Raw genomic sequence first — 17,941 nt, 5'->3', positions numbered from 1 at the left:
CAGAAGAATCTCCAATAGCTGAGAAATGTTTTAACATTTAAAGAAATGTTGAGCATCCTTAGCCATAAGAGAAATGCAAATCAAAACAACTCTGAGATTCATCTTATACCTGTCAGAATGGCTAAGATCAAAAACACAAGTGACAGACAGCTCATGCTGGAGGCAATGTGGAGCAAAAGGAACACTCCTCTATTGTTGGTGGAAATGCAAATTTGTACAGCCACTTCGGGAATGAACAGGGTGGTTTCTCAGAAATTTGAGAATCCATCTACCTCAAGACCCAGCTATACCACTCTTGGGCATATACCCAATTGATGCTCAATCATACCACAAGGACACTTGCTCACCTATGTTCACAGCAGCTTTATTCATAATAGCTAGAACCTGGAAACAACCTAGATGTCCCTCAACCAAGGAATGGATAAAGAAAATGTGGTACATTTACACAATGGAGTATTACTTGGCTATTAAAAAAAAACGACATCATGAAATTCGAAGGCAAATGGGTGAAACTAGAAAAAAAAAAAAATCATCCTGAGTGAGGGAACCCAGACCCAAAAAAACAAATATGGTATGTACTCACTCCTATGTGGAAGTTAGCTGTAAAGTAAAGGATAACCGTGCTACAATCCACAGAGAAGAGAGGCTAGAGAAGGGGAAGCACTCAACGGGACACTCAGATCTCCTTGGGAAGGGGAAATAGAAGAGATTGCACGGGTGGACTGGGGGCAGGTGGGGATGGAAACATGAGGGATCAGGTGGGCGGGGGGGGGGGGGGGGGGGGGGCAGGACGGGGAAGGGAGGACTGAAAGAGCTGACTGAAAGGGGGTCATTTCCGGGTCAGGTAGAAACCTGGTGTAAGGGAAACTCCCAGCAATCTATAAGGATGACCCAGCTAAGACTCCTAGCAATAGGGGATCCATAGCCTGTACTGGCCACCTCCTGTAACCAGGCAAGACTACCGGTGGAGGGACTGGAACACCAACCCAGTCACATGAGCTTCAACCCACAGTCTGTCCTGCCTATGGGGTTTGGTGCGATAAGGGTGGCACAGAGATTGGGGGAGTGGCCAACAATGGCTGGTCCAGTCTGAGACCCATGCTATGAGAGTGAGCCCACCCCTGACACTGCCTGGAGTGCCAGGACCCAGAGGCTGGATGGCCCAGAGACCTGGGATAAAGTAAAACATGACTGGAGGAATAAAAAATGGCAACGTAATGATGCCTAACAACATCTGCTATACTCATAGACTGGTACCCAGCCCAATAGTCATCAGAAAGGCTTCATTAAGCAACTGGTGGAAACAGATGCAAAGACCCATAGCTAAACATTAGGCCAAGTTCAGGGAATGGTAAAGAGAGGGAGGAAGGATTGTAGGAACCAGAGGCATCAAGGCTATTACAGGAAAACTCACAGAACCAACTAACTTGGGCTCATAAGAGCTCACAGAGACTTAACTACAACAGGGGGCCTGCATGGGACTGACCTAGGCACTCTGCAGATATGTGACAGTTGTGTAGCTTGGTCTTCTTGTGGGACTCCTACAGTGAGAGCAGGGGCTGTCTCTGGCTCTTTTACTAGTGTTTGAGACCTTATTCCTCATATTGGGTCGCCTTGCCCAGCCTTAATACATGGGGAGGTGCTTAGTCTTACTGCAACTTGATATGCCATGTTTTGTCGATATCAATGGGAGGACTGCCCTCTTCTGAGTAGAAATGGAGGGGGAGTGGATGGTGGGGGAAGGTAAAGGGGAGACGAAGGAGAGGAGGGAGGGAAAACTGCAGACAACATGTAAAATAGACAGACAAGCAGGCAGAACAAAGCTCACACAGCAGAAGTGGAGAGATGACCTGTAAATAACAATAAACTGATGTTGGAAACTAAAAAAAAAAAAGGCACAGAAAAATGAAAAATAAAGTGGATTTGATACCTACACCTAAAGCAAAGAATAAGCCCAGCCTAACTCCTAACAATACAAACACCTGCCTCAGTTCACATTACCTACAGCATCATGTTCAGAATTAAACAAAAAATTGAGTCATGCTAAAAGGCAACAGGAATGCAGGTTGAGGAACAGGTGCCAGGGCCGGGTTCAAACACAGCAGAGACTTGGGAATTATCAAGCTGGGAGGAAATATGCTAAGGGCTCTAATAATAAAAGAAAGAAAATACAAGACAGATGAACACCAAAAGCACAAAGTAACAAAGAAAGGCAAGAATCGCACGCTACCCTTCATATGAAGAATGCAGACTTTAGAAAAACACACATGAAATGAGAAGGAACCCTGAGGCAGGAACTGATGCAGAGGCTACCAAGGAGTACTCCTTACTGGCTTGTTCCTCATGGTTTGCTCAACCTGCTTTGTTACACCACCCAAGACAACCTGCCCAGGGGTGGCACCACCCACTACAGGATGTGCCCAACAGCATCAATCATTAATCAAGAAGTTCCCTACAAGCCAGTATGGTAAGGGCATTTTCACAACTGGGTTTCTGTCTTTCCAAATGATTCTAGCCTGTGTCAAGTTACCATAAAAACACCTAGCACAGTAGCTTTATTCACAATTAACAAAACCCAGAAGTAACCAAGACGCCCTCGTATGTAAGTAATCACAAACTGTGGTACTCCCATACCATGGAACATGTCCAAACAATACATGAGTTTTAATGCCCCCTCCCCCAGAGGCATCCAGAAGGAAAAAGGAAGGAAAAGGTGAGGCACAGGTGAGTTCTGCATGATGCTGTAAAAGTAGACACATAGGGGTATGTATTACATCTATGGAAGACAAAGTGAATCCTAATGCAACCATAAGCCTGGGTTAACAATGACAAATCAGTATTGTTCATCAATTATAACAAGACACCATAGGCATTAACAGAAACAATGAAGGGAGACATACATGAGAACACTGAACATACTGCCCAATTTTCCTATAGAGCAAAACTGCTCTAAAAATAAAGTACGTTACATTTCATATTTATGTTATGCATTTCACATTATATTTTATCTATTATGTTAGTAAGCTATTATTATGAATGTGTTATAATTATTCTAAAATAGTAAGAGTGTTATTATCTTGTCTACAGAGATATATGTGTACATCTAAGTATGCAGAGATAAAGGATGAAAGTTTACTTCTGTGAGGAAATCAACGGTCACTTTTCATCCTTTCCACTGTACTCTAAATTTTTCAAAAATGGCCATAAACTACACAAAATGCTTTTGAAATGGGAAAGAACTTTGCAGGATTCAGAAGACCAAATCCCTTTGCACAGCTTACTGCACACACGGCATGAGAGAAGCGCAGGGCTCTAAGCACACTCACCTTCCGGCATCACGGTCTGTGTCATCCGTGACCCAGCGCTGGGGGCGATGGTGTTACAATGAATGTTGTTCTTGCTGCCTTCGATGGCGAGGGTATTGCAGAGGCCCAGAATGCCCAACTTTGCAGCGCTATAATTTGCCTGGCCAAAGTTGCCATATATTCCAGAAGCTGAGGAAGTCATAAGGATCCTAAAAGAAAACAGCCCCTCAGCATCATCTCTCCCATGTTCTGCCAACACTGAAATCCTAACTCTAGCCTGATGCTGTGGTGCCTGGTAAAAGCAACTCTACACACCATCCTTCACTTCTTACAGGCGTGGCTCACTAGTCAGAATAATGTTGATATAAATGAGACATTTTGAAATTCAACTATAGGATTTAAGTACATAGAAAGAATATCTGATCAGAGCCAATTGAATTTAAATATAATAATGTTTATATATTATCTATCAAAAACAAGAATATATATAAATATAAACTAGCAACATGTAAATTAAAATTTTAGCAGGAAATATTAGATCAAACAGTTATAATTTTTCAATGGTCATGGCTTGACCGCTCAGTTTCTGGATAATACTAAATGCCATCTTATAACCTAACCCAACCTCACTTTACTTAGAACAAATAAAATAAGTCACATCATTTACTTTCAGAACTGTCAAGATCAAGATAAAATAGAAGTCTCAAAAAAAAAAGTAGCATCAATAAAAATTTGCTTCTATAACTGTCTGAAGCCTGAATTGCAGGGCTGAGCCTGACACCTGCGTGGATGGTAATAAATGGACCCACATCAAGTTACACTCATGCAGGAATAAACAGGAGTCCTGTTGCCAAGCATTTCACAAAGTCTAGCTCATGGTGGGCTAGCATCAGAAGAAATGGCAACTCATCTCTGCCTGGCTGGTGACCGGGCACACCAAACAAGATTCTGATTAAAGAACAAATCTCTGGTGCTTGCACTGCTTTCTAACACTGTTGTGTGCAGTTCCCTACAAAACAGAAAATCTTCCATCTTGGGAGGAAGCTCATCAAGCCACATAATGATTGCAGAGGGAAACAACAGGAAGTTCTAAGGGGAGGTAAAACATTCCACACTTCTGGGTAGCTCAGGAAGCTCAGGAAGTAAACTACTCAAAGACTCCAGGAAGTCCCTGAAACCAACAGGATTCACTAGACCCTTTTCTCCCTCCCCAAGGGCACATAAGTAGCAAAGGCAGCTGCTGAAAGACACTCTCGGCCAAGGTGAGCTGTCCAGAAGAGGCTCAACTCCACAGAGGCCCCTGGAAAGTCACTCCAACCTGTTGAGCTTCCTGCAGGCTGTTCAGTGAGCTCTAGGTGTCCAGTTTTTGTGAGCTGTCAGCCATGCTGAGGTGGAATTCTGGGGATGCAGCTGTCTTTGAGTCATTTCTCCTGTTAGTGGTCCCTCACCCACATTCCTGTAATTAACTCCAGTAAAACTCATTGTTTTGTTTGCCAAGCTGAACTCTGGTTTCTGTACTTCTCTCTGCTGTTGGTTCCCTATCTGAGATGAATAGACGTTGCTTCACACCTTGTCTCCCCAAGAATAGTGCCACACACCAAAAGTGACAAAGGTTCATGGGAAGTGTATTAACAGTGAAAAGCATGTGGGAAAGAAAAACCCACATCTAGAGAGTGTGCAATAAACGGCACTTTAAAGCCTGCACACGTGAGAGCACTTGCCCTGGCACCAAACAACTGTTCAGGAGCAATTGGTGCAAACATCTCCAGGTCTCTCTGGTGACTCCAAGGAACTTTACCTTCCATACTTCTGCTTCTTCATGTGCTCCCATGCTGCCCGGGTCACCAGGAAGGAGCCTCGCAGATGAACTCTCTGAATTATATCTAAAAAAGGCATCATTTGTATGACATAGTTTGTGAAGTTAGCTATGTCTTAGAGTAAAGTTATCCAAACATATTATACAAACTTACACAAACATACTCATTTTATACCCAGCATTCATAACCACCTATTGCCATACCCAAATAACCACTTTTGCTCTGTTACAGCTACTCTACCAATCAACAGTTCATACCCATACCTATGAGCTTTTCCTATAATTTATAAAATTATTGTAATCCTTGCATATATTTCAACATAATGCTATATTTAATAAATGCCCACTCAAATTAAAAACTTGTTAATACAACCTGAGAGTGCAGAGGGACAATTCAGACATCTCTGTTTGAATGTGCCCCAGGCAACACAAACTACCACAGCAAATTCTGACCACCACCCCCCCTTAAATAAGTATGTGCAGGGATTGAGCTGGCAAAGTGCTTGTCACATCAGCATGAGAAGCCATGAGGAAAAGTTAGACATGGTGGTAAATGTGTGTAATCCTAGTGCTGCTGAGGTGAAGATGGTCCCTGGAACTGCCTAACCAGCAAGTCTAGCCTAATTAATGAGCTCCATACCAATGAGAAGCCCTATCTCCAAGGAGGTAGTTGGCATTTCTGAGAATAACCCAGTGTTTTCTCTGGCATATAAATGTATATGCATACACACATACACACACACACACACAAACTAATATACATGCATTAAAAGCAAAAATCTAAATAAACAATACTCATGAATTTTACATATATAACTCGTACTCAACATAAAAAACATCATTGGGGAATATTTATAAAATACTATTTTTGCCAAGATTTTCAAATGAGTTAGAGGGAGTCTACTTCAAAGACATCAATCCAGTGGGTGGACCACTCAAACAACTCTAGATTGAGTGTTCTCAACTCTAGAATGAATGTTGACCATTCTTAACTATTTGGTTTCACTTTGGAACCCAAAAAAGGTTTTAATACAAATATTAGATGAAGGGAAGGTAAGTGCAAAACCGAGGCTAGAAAAAGGGATGATGGGCAGTGGACCGGGTAGGATGGCATCTCTCCAGCGAGATGGAAAAGACCCACTTGCCAGCCAATCCTCTCTTTCTCAGCTTCCTTCCCCAACGGTCCCAACAGAGGGGAATTAAAAGCTTCCCTCTGCTGAATTTTGGGTCACAAGGATACTGTGCCTCTTCCAAGTTCTAGGGTCAGAAGCTGAACTCTTAGCAATGCTGTGATCACCCCAGCTCAACTGCTACTGTGATGATCACCCCAGCTCAGCTGCTACTGTGATCACCCCAGCTCAACTGCTACACCTGCCACTGTCTCAGCCACCGGTTTGTTTACTTGTGATGGCTGAGGAGAACAACCACAAACAGGAACAGAAGAAAAATTAACTACACATGGGATTTCATCACTGTATAACCTCAACCTGTGCAACACGGGAAAGGGAAATGAAAAAGATTTCCTATTTATTAGAAACGTCAGATGTACATGCAGGTTTTGTGCTGTCCTCTTCTGAAAAGCTGTTTTTAAATTTGTAATGCCCTGGGCTCTTCTAAATCCTGCTCTACTCTTGGGTGGGTGTCGGGGACACAGCTAGATAAAACACGGCAAAAGCTATTAAAAAGAGCTAATACTGTTTAAAAAAAAAAAAAAGACTGACAGCTTCCTAGGGAGAAAAAGAAGAAATATTGCAGACAACAAAACTGTTTTCAGTAACTTCTGCAAATGACTTCACTATTTTTTAACAAATGTTTAAAAATATGATACTTCTACCTATATAAAACATCACCAATAGTCTAATTCATTTATGTCAACAGCAGCAAACAAGGTATTTCCTTAACTGTATAAACTCATTAAATATTAAAAGGACAAAATGGATCGTTCCATCCCACAGAAGCATGAAAAACAGCTTACCCCAGTCTTCATCACTGATCCTAGAGAAGGAGCGGTCCCTCAGGATTCTAGAATATTGACAACATGTACGGTCAGAGTGAAAGGGAAAGAATATAGTGCTAAACACAATGGTGTGTACTTTACTGAAAATGAAAATAAAAACTTACCCAGCATTGTTGACCACAACATCTACAATATAAAAAAAAGAGGCAAGTTACATAAAAGAAAGCAAGCATATTAATTGCACTTGCTTACACTCACATTTGTTTTAAAAACTGTGTTTTAAAAGCCCCCCAAGAATCAGGATCCATCCCTGGTGCAGAGGGAAGGGGCTTGGACCTGCCTGGGCTCAGTGTGCCAGGCTCTGCTGACTCCCCATGAGAGACCTTGAATTGGCGGATGTGGGGTGGCTTGGGAGAGAGGGCTGAAGGATGGGAGGAGGGAGGAAAGGGGGTCTGTGGGTGGTATGCAGAGTGAGTAGAGAATTTCTTAATAAAAAATGATAAAAAATTAAAAAAATAAAAATAGAACCCCCCCCAAGAAAACTAAATAGAACAAGAATGCTGTCAAAACAAAATTTTATATCTATAGCAAAAAAATGACTAACTTACAAAAACATAATCATCACGCCATATCTTCCTGTCAGACATAAATACTTAAATATCCTTTCTTCTACCAAAATCCTTTTAGCTCAGAGAGCTAGCTACACCCTCTTGAGTTCTGAGGACTCCGCATCAGCTGTATACCATCTTGGACTTAACTTCAAAATCCAATCAGAAAGTTAACAGTTCTCTCTCCCCTTGCTCCTCAACAGGCACAGGTCAAAACTTCAGCCAGCCACTGAAGTAAGCACCAGGATTCAGGCCTGCAATCCAGTCATGTGAGAGGTGAGGCCAGGAGGCTCAGGAGAGGAAAGCCAGACTCGGCTACACAGCAAATTTGAGGATAGCCCATACTACCTGAGACCTTGTCTCAAAAAAAAAAAAAAAAGAGGAATCCAGGAAAAAAAAGTCAGAAACTAATGCTCTGTTTGATAAGTCTTCACGATCTCACTATGAAAAGAAGTAAAGCTTTTAAAGATTCAGCGACTGGAACCCTGAACCCTGTGGCTCTCCCCTTCCTGCCATCACACTCTGGTTTCTGTCCCTGTCAGCGGCACATGGCCACGGCTCTTACAAGCCAACCTAACCAAACTAGAAGAAGAAGTGTGTCAGACCCAACAAGGAAGGGCTACATTCAACTGACAAAAAGCAGTGTGTCCAGACTGAAAACAGTTTTGTTTCCCTCTAGCAATCCATTAATTTTAGTAAGAATGTGTGGGACTAAACCAGGCGGAGTATCTGGAGAGGAAGGACCAAGAGAACATTTCGAAACTGAAGAGCCTTAGTGCTGGGTAGTTCTCTGTCAACTTGACACAAGCTAAAGTCATCTGAAAAAAGGGAGCCTCAATTAAGAAAATGTCTCCTAAGATCTGGCTATAGGGGCTGGAGATTTGGCGCCGGGGTTAAGAGCGCAGCCTGCTCTTCCAGAGGTCAATTCCCAGCCACCACATGGTGGCTCGCAACAATCTCTAATGAGATCTGGTGCCCTCTTCTAGAATGCAGGCAGAAGACTGTATATGTGATAAATAAATCTTTATTTAAAAAAAAAAAAAATCTGGCTGAAAGCCTGTAAGGCATTTTCTTAATTAATGATTGATGAGGGAGGACCCAGCCTATTGTGGGTGGTGCCATCCCTGGGCTGGTGGTCCTGGGTTCTATAAGAAAGCAGCCATGAGGAGCAAGCAAATAAGCAGCACCGCTCCAGGTTCCTATCATGTTTGAGTTCCTGTCCTGACTTCCTTTGATGATGAACAGTGATGTGGAAGTGTAAGCCGAATAAACCCTTTCCTCCCCCAACTTACTTTTTGGTCATGGTGTTCCATCACAGCAATAGAAACCCTAACTAAGACACTTATACATATTTCTTCTAAATTTGTAAGACAGCAAGTCATTTAAACCTTTAAAATGTTCATTAAACACTTAAATGAACATAATTATTAAAAAGAATGCGCCAGGTCCATTATTGCCAAAATACTGATTTATCTCAGAAATGTATTTAAGACTTAATTGAATTACGATTAAAAGGGGCAAAGAGCTTATGCTCACAAAATTTTTTAATCATTTAAGGCACAAAAATTTTAAAAAGCTAAATATATACATGTTATTAAGATTATCACCTCAAATCTATTATGAAATAAAGTAAGTTAAATAAAATATTTGACTTATAAAACAAACCCAAAAATCTCATTAGCAAGAGAAATTTGTTTGCTAAGCAAATGCCAATTCAGAAATATTACATTAGGAAGCTAGAAAGTGCTTCATTAAGGCCATGCAATAGTTAGCTTTCATTGTCAACTTAACCCAAACTACCATCACCCGGAAGAAAGTCCCACTCAAGGACTGTCTACATTGGGTTCACCTACAGGCATGTCTGTGGAGGACTATCTTAATTAAGCTAACTGATATGTGAAGACCTGGGCCACTCGAGGTGGCACCATTGCTTAGGCAGGGTTTTCTAAACTGTGTAAGACAGGGAAATCGAACGGAGCACAGGCAAGCAAGGAGCACGCACCCATCCACTTCCCGCTGCTGACTGCTGGGGTGGCGGTATGTGAACTCCTGTCATGACTCCCACAAGGACGGACTGTATCCTCGACTTAAAGTCAAAAATGGATCCCTTCCTCCCTTAAGTTGCTTTTCACAGCAGTTTCTTAACACCGCAACAGAAATGGGGAAAAGGAAGCATAAATGCCAGAAAACATCACCTATTCTGCCGAAAGCATCCAGTGCCGTCTTCACGAGCTTCTCTCCTGCTTCAACCGAGTCTGAGAAGAGCAATGAGGATGAAACGTCAATCATTTCCTCACAAGTCACTTTCTGTGGCTCAGAGCGTGAGTGATGCTATCACCAAACAGAATGAAACTCAAGGAAGGCACACAGCAATCAACACAGTCTACTATTACCAAGGGAGTGTTTATGCCAGACAGCTTATTAACCAGCAAAGTAAGGGTAGACTGGGGTGGACAAGAGGTGCCAATGAGAACTAACCACAGCAGCACTGTCCAATGAAACTGCTTATGGAAAAGGGCAGGCGTGCGAAGTAATTACATGTGAATTAAATTTTTAAACTTCCTGTGAAGTCAAAAATGCCCTGTTTCCACCCTTGTACAATATAGTAGCCAATAGTCATATATGGCTACTGAATGTTCCAAAGTATGGCCAGGATAGCCAGCAAATACTTAGTTTGACTTAATTTATATTTAATCTTACATAACTGTCCAAGTATTTCGCCTTAATGGCAAATGAAAAATTGGGAGAGATGGAGGTACACATTTAATTTGTAAAAGTATATATTTTATTATATAACTGCAATGAACTATCAATAAAAACCCAGTTTTGAAATAGTAACCACAAAGAGTAAAGCAGACATTGTAGATTTGCATATTCAGCTGGTAAGGTCGAAGGCAGGGCACTGCCTGCTGTCACTTTCCATCACCACTGACGGCAGAAATACCACCAGTGCCCTCCTCAGAACCCAGGAAATGTCAGCTCTTCTATCAGACCCAGGAATGATGTCAGCCTCTTTCACAGGACCCAGGAAATATTGTCACTCCCTTCCATGAGACCTATACAATCCTTGGTAAGAGATACAGGTTGAGGTAAGGTGCTATAGCACACCCCTGTAATCACAGAATTTGGTAGGCTTGGGGAAAGAGTGTCTCAAGTCTCAGGCCAACCTGAACTATACAACAAAATACTGTTGTGTGTGTGTGTGTGTGTGTGTGTGTGTGTGTGTGTGTGTGTGTATAACTATATATATGTATATGTAAAATGACTATATATATGTAGCCATTTTCCAAAATGCTGGGAAACAGAAGTATTTTTTTTCTCAGATTTTGGAGGATTTTCCTACGCATAATGATCTACCCTGGGGCTATAACCCAACTCTACACAGAACATTTATTCATATGTCCTGTGAATTCACCTTACACTCATACCTGAAGGTAAGTTCATATATAATTTCTACTGTGCTTGTTCAAAACTGACTACACTCTGTTAGGTGAGGTCAGTTGTGAAGTGTTCTACATCTGACACCATGTTAGCACTCAAGAAGTTTTAGGCTGCAGAGCTTGGGGTTCAGAAGTTCTGGTCACCAATGTGCACTGTCTAGACGGCTGCAAAAGCAGACTTCCCAGGTAAGACTGAGGACTCATCCAGGGGAGCCTATGAGGAATGCCCCAGCTCTGTGGTCACTGGCAGCTTCCTGAGCCTCGCCTACCCAGCCCTTCCAATGGCTGCTGAGCTTCTAACTCCCTGCAAAGCCTTAGCACTTGGAAAACCTGGAGGGGCTGCAGTCTTGATTGACAGACACAGACCACGTCAATGAGAGCTGCAAAAGGGAGGAGCCTGAGTTCTTACCCTTGCAAGTTTTTAAGGTTCTAAAGTTTAAAGGAAAGGCTGAAACATTTTTTTCTAAATCACCAATGTGGGGGAAAAAAAGACAGTAAGCTTCTCATTACTCCCTCAAAGAATATGGATCAAATTCTACTTCCTGCCCTGTAAGCTGTCAAAATGCAGTCAAGCTACTTACAAGCTGGCTGCAGAGAAGTCAGTAGCCACAAGCTTGAAAAGTAAATCTAGTCAACAAAGTCCTCTCCACTACCCCTAGAATAACACATCAAAATGTGAAAGCTGTATCTGCAGGTGGTTTTTCCATGCCATACTCCTATCTAATTTGACACCTGAGTTTTTGCAAGGCTAAAGCTACATTCAGTGGTAACAGCTTGAGCACAACAGAACATGGCAGCTGATACAGCAAAGGGCCCTTCGCCACTTAGCACAGGACACTGTGAGACTCTTTTAAGAGTGCTAAGAAGAATTAAAGATGATGCTGTGGAGAGATGTAAGATCTTTAGTTTAAGCAACCCTGTTAAGAACACAACAATTTAAGTATCAGAAGAGTTTGTGAAATTACTTACATCAAAAGTTTAGAAATGTCTCACATGTGATATAAAGCCTGTTCTCAAAAGGCTCGGTAGATACCGGTAAGATCTAGTTTCAGCGTTCCAGTGGAAGGCTACGTTATGTCTCAGCGATGACTAGTGAGGGCGGTTTCCATGAGCAGAAGGAAAGTCAATGGTCTATACCTGTCACATACCATAATTGGCCACTGCTTTCCCGCCTCGCCTTCTTATCTCTTCGACAACTTTGTCAGCAGCTGAGGAGCCTTTACCAACTCCCTTGAAGTCTCCTCCTAAGTCGTTCACTGCAAGGCAAAACAAGCAAATAGTTCATTTTTCACATCTTCCAAATACGTTAGATATGAAGTCCAGATTACTGGTCTGCCCACTTCCCAGCTACATTATCGTAAATCTTACTAAATATACCTAAACATGTGTTATCCAAACAGGCCTCTCGGCTGGGGCCTAGCTCTGCTGCGAAATGCTTACCTCACGTGTGCGAGCCCCAGATTCATCTCCAGCACCAAGAAAACAAAGTTTCCAACACAGATGCAAATGGCAAAAATACTTAAACCCAGGCTCAGATCATGAATGTTTTATTTTCACTATGCTTTTCCTCTTTTGGAATGGAAAGGGATATGACACCCCATTTTGAAAAAGAAACATAAAGAGGAGGATGGGTGGGGTAAGGATGTGAAAAATCGCCTCAAGAGTAAATATTCGAGAAAACAATGCAGAGGTTTCTGGAAACCTTCAAACGCATAAACAAAGAAGTGGGCCTAAAAATGACCTGCTGATTGGGGAGAGAGAAGGGAGGTGGAAGCAAGTGTGGAAGAAGAGAGGAGACTAGCTAGGACTGACGCATGCTGTTCGCGCCTGTGAAAACAGCACACTGAACCCCACGAATGCGTGCAAGTAAAAGGAGCGAACAAAATGAAAACTACAACCATCCATTTGAAAGCACTCAGCCAACAGAGCTAAAGTCAGGAGAAGAGCAATAGAAGCTCCCAGCACTGCAGCACCCTTCACAGCAGCTGAGGGACGGGAGCAACCCAGCACCCACGGGGGCAAATGGACAGGAGGGACGGGAGCAACCCAGCATCCACGGGGGCAAATGGACAGGAGGGACAGGAGCAACCCAGCATCCACAGGGGCAAATGGACAAGAGGGACGGAAGTCACCAGCATCCATGGGGGCAAATGGACAAGAGGGATGGGAGCAACCCAGCATCCACGGGGGCAAATGGACAGGAGGGACGGGAGCAACCCAGCATCCACGGGGGCAAATGGACAGGAGGGACGGGAGTCACCCAGCATCCACGGGGGCAAATGGACAGGAGGGACGGGAGTCACCCAGCATCCACGGGGGCAAATGGACAGGAGGGACGGGAGCAACCCAGCATCCACGGGGGCAAATGGACAGGAGGGTAAACGCTGATGTCCTGCTTGGCGAAGTACGACAACCAGAAAATGACAAACGCTGAATAGTTCCCCTTATATGTGGCTTTTGGAATAGTCAGATTGCTAGATTCATAGACTAGACAGATGGTTCCGGAACCGGGAGAAGTTGGATCTGGGGGAATTTAATAGGCCTAAAGTTTTAATTATGCAGGATAAACAGTTACACAGACTTATTATGACACATAGTGCCTATAATAACAGTGTACTGTAAACTTAAAACATAGGTTAGCAATCACATTATCTTCTTACTACAATAAAGCTTTTAAAGATAGTAAACACACTCTATAAAGTATCTTCCCCATGTCAAAAAAAAAAAACATTATTTAATGTATGTGTGCACATACATATGATTTTTAAACCACTAAGCATAGAACACTTGTAAATTTTCCTAAAACACAATGTTATTATCTAGAATTCAGGAAAATACCTATTAAAAGAGATCACAAATTATATACCAAGCTAATGTGTTTTCTTTCAGTCACTAGTCGCAAGAAAACACACAAAATCTCCATACACTCAATATTATACAATTACTGCCATCGATTACGGACTGACTGTACTCAGAGAACATCTACAGTGGGACACATAAGGCATGAGAACAGTGCTCGCCCTCAGAGTTTCTGACTCACTGAAGGTGAATAAGGGAAGATTTTAGTATAGAGTACTTATCACAGCCAAGTAGTTGAGTACTAGGGACAGATGACAAATTCAACTGCCCAGAAATTCAAAAAAAAAAAAAAAACCATGCCAGCACTAATGAAACTTGCAGACCAATGCCAAGTAACTTAGAAAAACAGGATTGAAGAAAAATATTTGGAGTTGATGGCTCCTGGCAGGGGTGGGATGGGAAGCACTTGGTTTTTTGTTTTGTTTTGTTTTCTGGAGCTGAGGACCGAACCCAGGGCCTTGCGCTTGCTAGGCAAGCGCTCTACCACTGAGCTAAGTCCCCAACCCCGAGACACAACCTTTGCCACCTCTGGAATGTAGCTTCAGTGTGCTGACTCTGAGGACACACTTCCCAGAAGATGTCACCTCAGTGACACCGGGCTCTTTTTTTGGAGCTAAGGATCGAACCCAGAGCCTTGCGTTTGCTAGGCAAGCACTCTACCACTGAGCTAAATCCCCAACCTCTCAGTTTTCTTTAAGGGGCTGGCCCCTGGGAGTTTTGACCATGCTCCAGTGAGTATATGGGCAACAAATTGAACTTTTTTTTTCTTTTTGGTTTTTCGAGACAGGGTTTCTCTGTGTAGCTTTGCGCCTTTCCTGGAACTCGCTTTGGAGACTAGGCTGGCCTCGAACTTACAGAGATCCGCCTGCCTCTGCCTCCCTAGTGCTGGGATTAAAGGTGTGCACCTCTTAGGAAGGGAGGTCACAAGGAGAGGGGGCAGACCGGGAAGGACTGGGAAATGAGCGTGATCAGAGTGCATGATATGAAATTCCAAATAATCAATAACAATGTTATGTTGGTAGAGGGAAGAAAAGTATTTGGGGTGAAGGCTGTATTGTGAATGGCTCATTTTTGCAGGGATACCACATGATTTTGACCATAAACCTAATAAATTACTAATTACCAATGGTGAGAGGTTACATACTACAATTAAGTTTTTCAATATTGATGAGTGGAGTTTTTTTTTTTTTTTCTGGAGAAAAATATCCCTTTTGATTGAAGTGGGATGACTAAGGAGATAAAGGGAAGACAGAGAGAAAGCCAACACCTAGCCACACTAAAAACAGCCACAGGAAATGAGTATCAGTCCTTTTCTTTTTTAAAGAAATGAGTTTTCCTAAATTTAGACAGGGATGTTTTCCTAATCTAGTAATATTACCAGCCTTGCTGAAAATGAAAACTCTCTGTAAAGACAAAAATAATAAACATGTTTACATTACCCTCAAGACATGGAAAGGGAGATTATTCTTCAAAATCTGAATTCTATTAATTGCTCATTTCCATGCAATTATTCAAATGTCAGAAAACAACTAGTTAAAAATAATCAAAATTTTGAGACAAGCGAGAGTTTTGATGACTCTTTTTAATTAATTTTACATTTTTAATTAAAATATAATTACATTACTTCCCTTTTCTCCTTTAAAAAAATAAAAATAAAATAAAATAGCACAAGAACTTCCAAGACAAATATAGCATTTAAGTAGTGAAACACTGCCCCCCAGTGGAGAAATCAGAAAGTGCAACCAGACACATTAAACATGAAAGGTTAGTTAATGCAGAGAAAAGGGACACATCGTTAAAAGTACAGATACTCAACAGGTCTCTACATTAGAGGACTAAACTAACAAATTCACTCAATCACCAGGTCTCAATTACAGGACTAGAAACACACTGTTCAAGGGCTGAATGGCTGAGGGAGCAATGATTTACAAGTTTATTTGTAATCAAATCTGAAAAGAACTGATGGTACCCATGCTATACAGCAAGCCACTCCAATGCATGCTCAAAGTTCCGTATGCAATAGTAACAAGCCAAGTAGTTTCTATTTACGTATGTATCCCATCTTTTACCAATTATACACTGATGCATCTATTGTCCACGGTTCTTCAAGAGTTCTCAATAATAACTGCTCCTGTGTTCAATGATGAAGACACAGTTTACACTTTAACTCAGACTCATATGTGCAAAACTTAGTCTCGAGCCAGGACTTCCTACTGCAACGGCACTGTGCTCTAACTATCACCCCCAAGCTACTTGGCCTTCAAAGGAATAATCACTTCTACCAAGCAAAGCAAGCATGTTCGCTTGAGGAAGATATGGAGAAAAGGAGAAAGCAGCCACTCCCCTCGGGTTAATAGCCTATGTGGGAAGATCATGAAGGCGGAGAATATTCTCAGCTGGAACCATCACCAGTTTCTAAAGTGGGATAGATTTGTAAATTCTCCCTTTAAAAATCCCTTTCAAAGGCCAGGTGTCCCAGCATGTGCGGGAGACAGAGGGAAGCGGGTCAAGAGTTATGAAGTCATCCTTCGCTACACAGTGATTTCTAGGCCAGCCTGGGCTACATCAGATCCTGTCTCAAAAGAAAAAAGAAGAAAAAAAACAAAGAATCAGCTCACACCTGGAAGGTCTTTGGTTTAGTTTCTTAGACAGATTCTTTTCCCTTTTCTTGTCATTTTAAATACATCGGTGAGCTAGCTGGGCAGCCTGTGAAGGACTGTTCTGTTCTGATTGGTTGGGTTGGGTTGGGGGCAGGTTCTCCTAAAAATCTACTCTCAGAGTTTCAGTAAACAACAGCTGTATTGGAAGTTCATGGATCAACAGACTCTGAAATGCCCCTGGACCACACACATAGATGCCATATAATCTAGGCTGACCGGTGCTTTCATTAATCTTTCCACTATAGTTCATATATATAGTTTATAGAGCAATTTCTTCTAACTCTCCACCCACCCACCAAGAGTAATGCTGGTTTAATTTAAAGAGTACTGCCTAATATACACATTTCCACACTCATGTAACATTCAAAGGATTTGTCACCGAGTCATATCCAGTTCCTCTGACAACGGAGATGAAAGCCAGCTAGATGACTCAATGGGTAAAGGAGATTATACCAAGCCTGATGACCTAGGTTCAATCCCCAGGACTCCCATGAGGGAAGTAGAGAACTGACTCCTACAAGCTGTCTTCTGAATGTTACATGTACATTATGGCGTGCACATCCCACCCTCCATATACATATACATACACTTACATACACACACACACACACACACACCAATAATAATAATATAATTTGAAAAATTGTTTTAAAAAAAATTACTTTGGGGCTGGGGATATAGCTCTTCCCCAGCATGCATAAAATTCTAAGTTCAATTCCCAGCACAAGGAGAAAAAAGAAAAAAAAAAAAAAAAAACATTTGATTAACTTTACAATAGCTTGGTCCCAGTGGATTTTTTTTCTTATATTTATGTCCTGATTACTACCAAAAAGAATTTTTAAGTGTCTGCATTTGGGGGCCACACAGGTGCCACGGGACTCACATAGAGGTTGAAAGCAAAGAGTTAGTTCTCTCCTTCCACCACATAGGTCCTGGGGAAGGAACTCAGTCAGAAGGCTTCTCTGCAAGGGCCTTAACCTGCTGAGCAATCTCACTGGTCTCCAATATAAAATATCTATAACCCCAGCACTTAGGAGTGGAGGCAAGATGATCAGGGGTTCAAGGGCAAACTAAGTTATCTGACAATAATATCTGTTTCAAAAGAGAGAAAAAAATTAACATGGTGTGTGTGTGTGTGTGTGTGTGTGTGTGTGTGTGTGTGACAGAGACAGAGACAGAGAGACAGAGAGAGAGAGATTCACACATATTTATGTTAGAGAAAACCAGTTTCTACAAGGCATAGCCAGTGTTTGCTGAGGACCTTGTCCAGCTTCATCTTAAGCTACATGACTGCCA

At 42.1% G+C, this 17,941-nt stretch overlaps 1 protein-coding gene across 1 annotated transcript in view; it reads right to left on the bottom strand.

Moving 5' to 3' along the window:
- Positions 1-17,941, bottom strand: part of Hsd17b4 (hydroxysteroid 17-beta dehydrogenase 4) — an 81,836-nt gene that overhangs the window by 52,814 nt on the left and 11,081 nt on the right. The window contains exons 3-8 of the mRNA XM_036204869.1: positions 12,275-12,382; positions 9,882-9,941; positions 7,243-7,264; positions 7,097-7,143; positions 5,104-5,188; positions 3,327-3,514 (exon numbers count right to left, since the gene is read on the bottom strand). Of these exons, the coding sequence (XP_036060762.1) occupies positions 3,327-3,514; positions 5,104-5,188; positions 7,097-7,143; positions 7,243-7,264; positions 9,882-9,941; positions 12,275-12,382 (510 nt within the window). The remainder of the gene's footprint in view (positions 1-3,326; positions 3,515-5,103; positions 5,189-7,096; positions 7,144-7,242; positions 7,265-9,881; positions 9,942-12,274; positions 12,383-17,941) is intronic.

The sequence above is a fragment of the Onychomys torridus genome, chromosome 13 (genome assembly GCF_903995425.1).
Source record: "Onychomys torridus chromosome 13, mOncTor1.1, whole genome shotgun sequence".
Classification (NCBI taxonomy): Eukaryota; Metazoa; Chordata; class Mammalia; order Rodentia; family Cricetidae; genus Onychomys; species Onychomys torridus.
The sequence above is the reverse complement of the archived record's forward strand: the minus strand, read 5'-3'. Positions and strand labels throughout refer to the sequence as shown.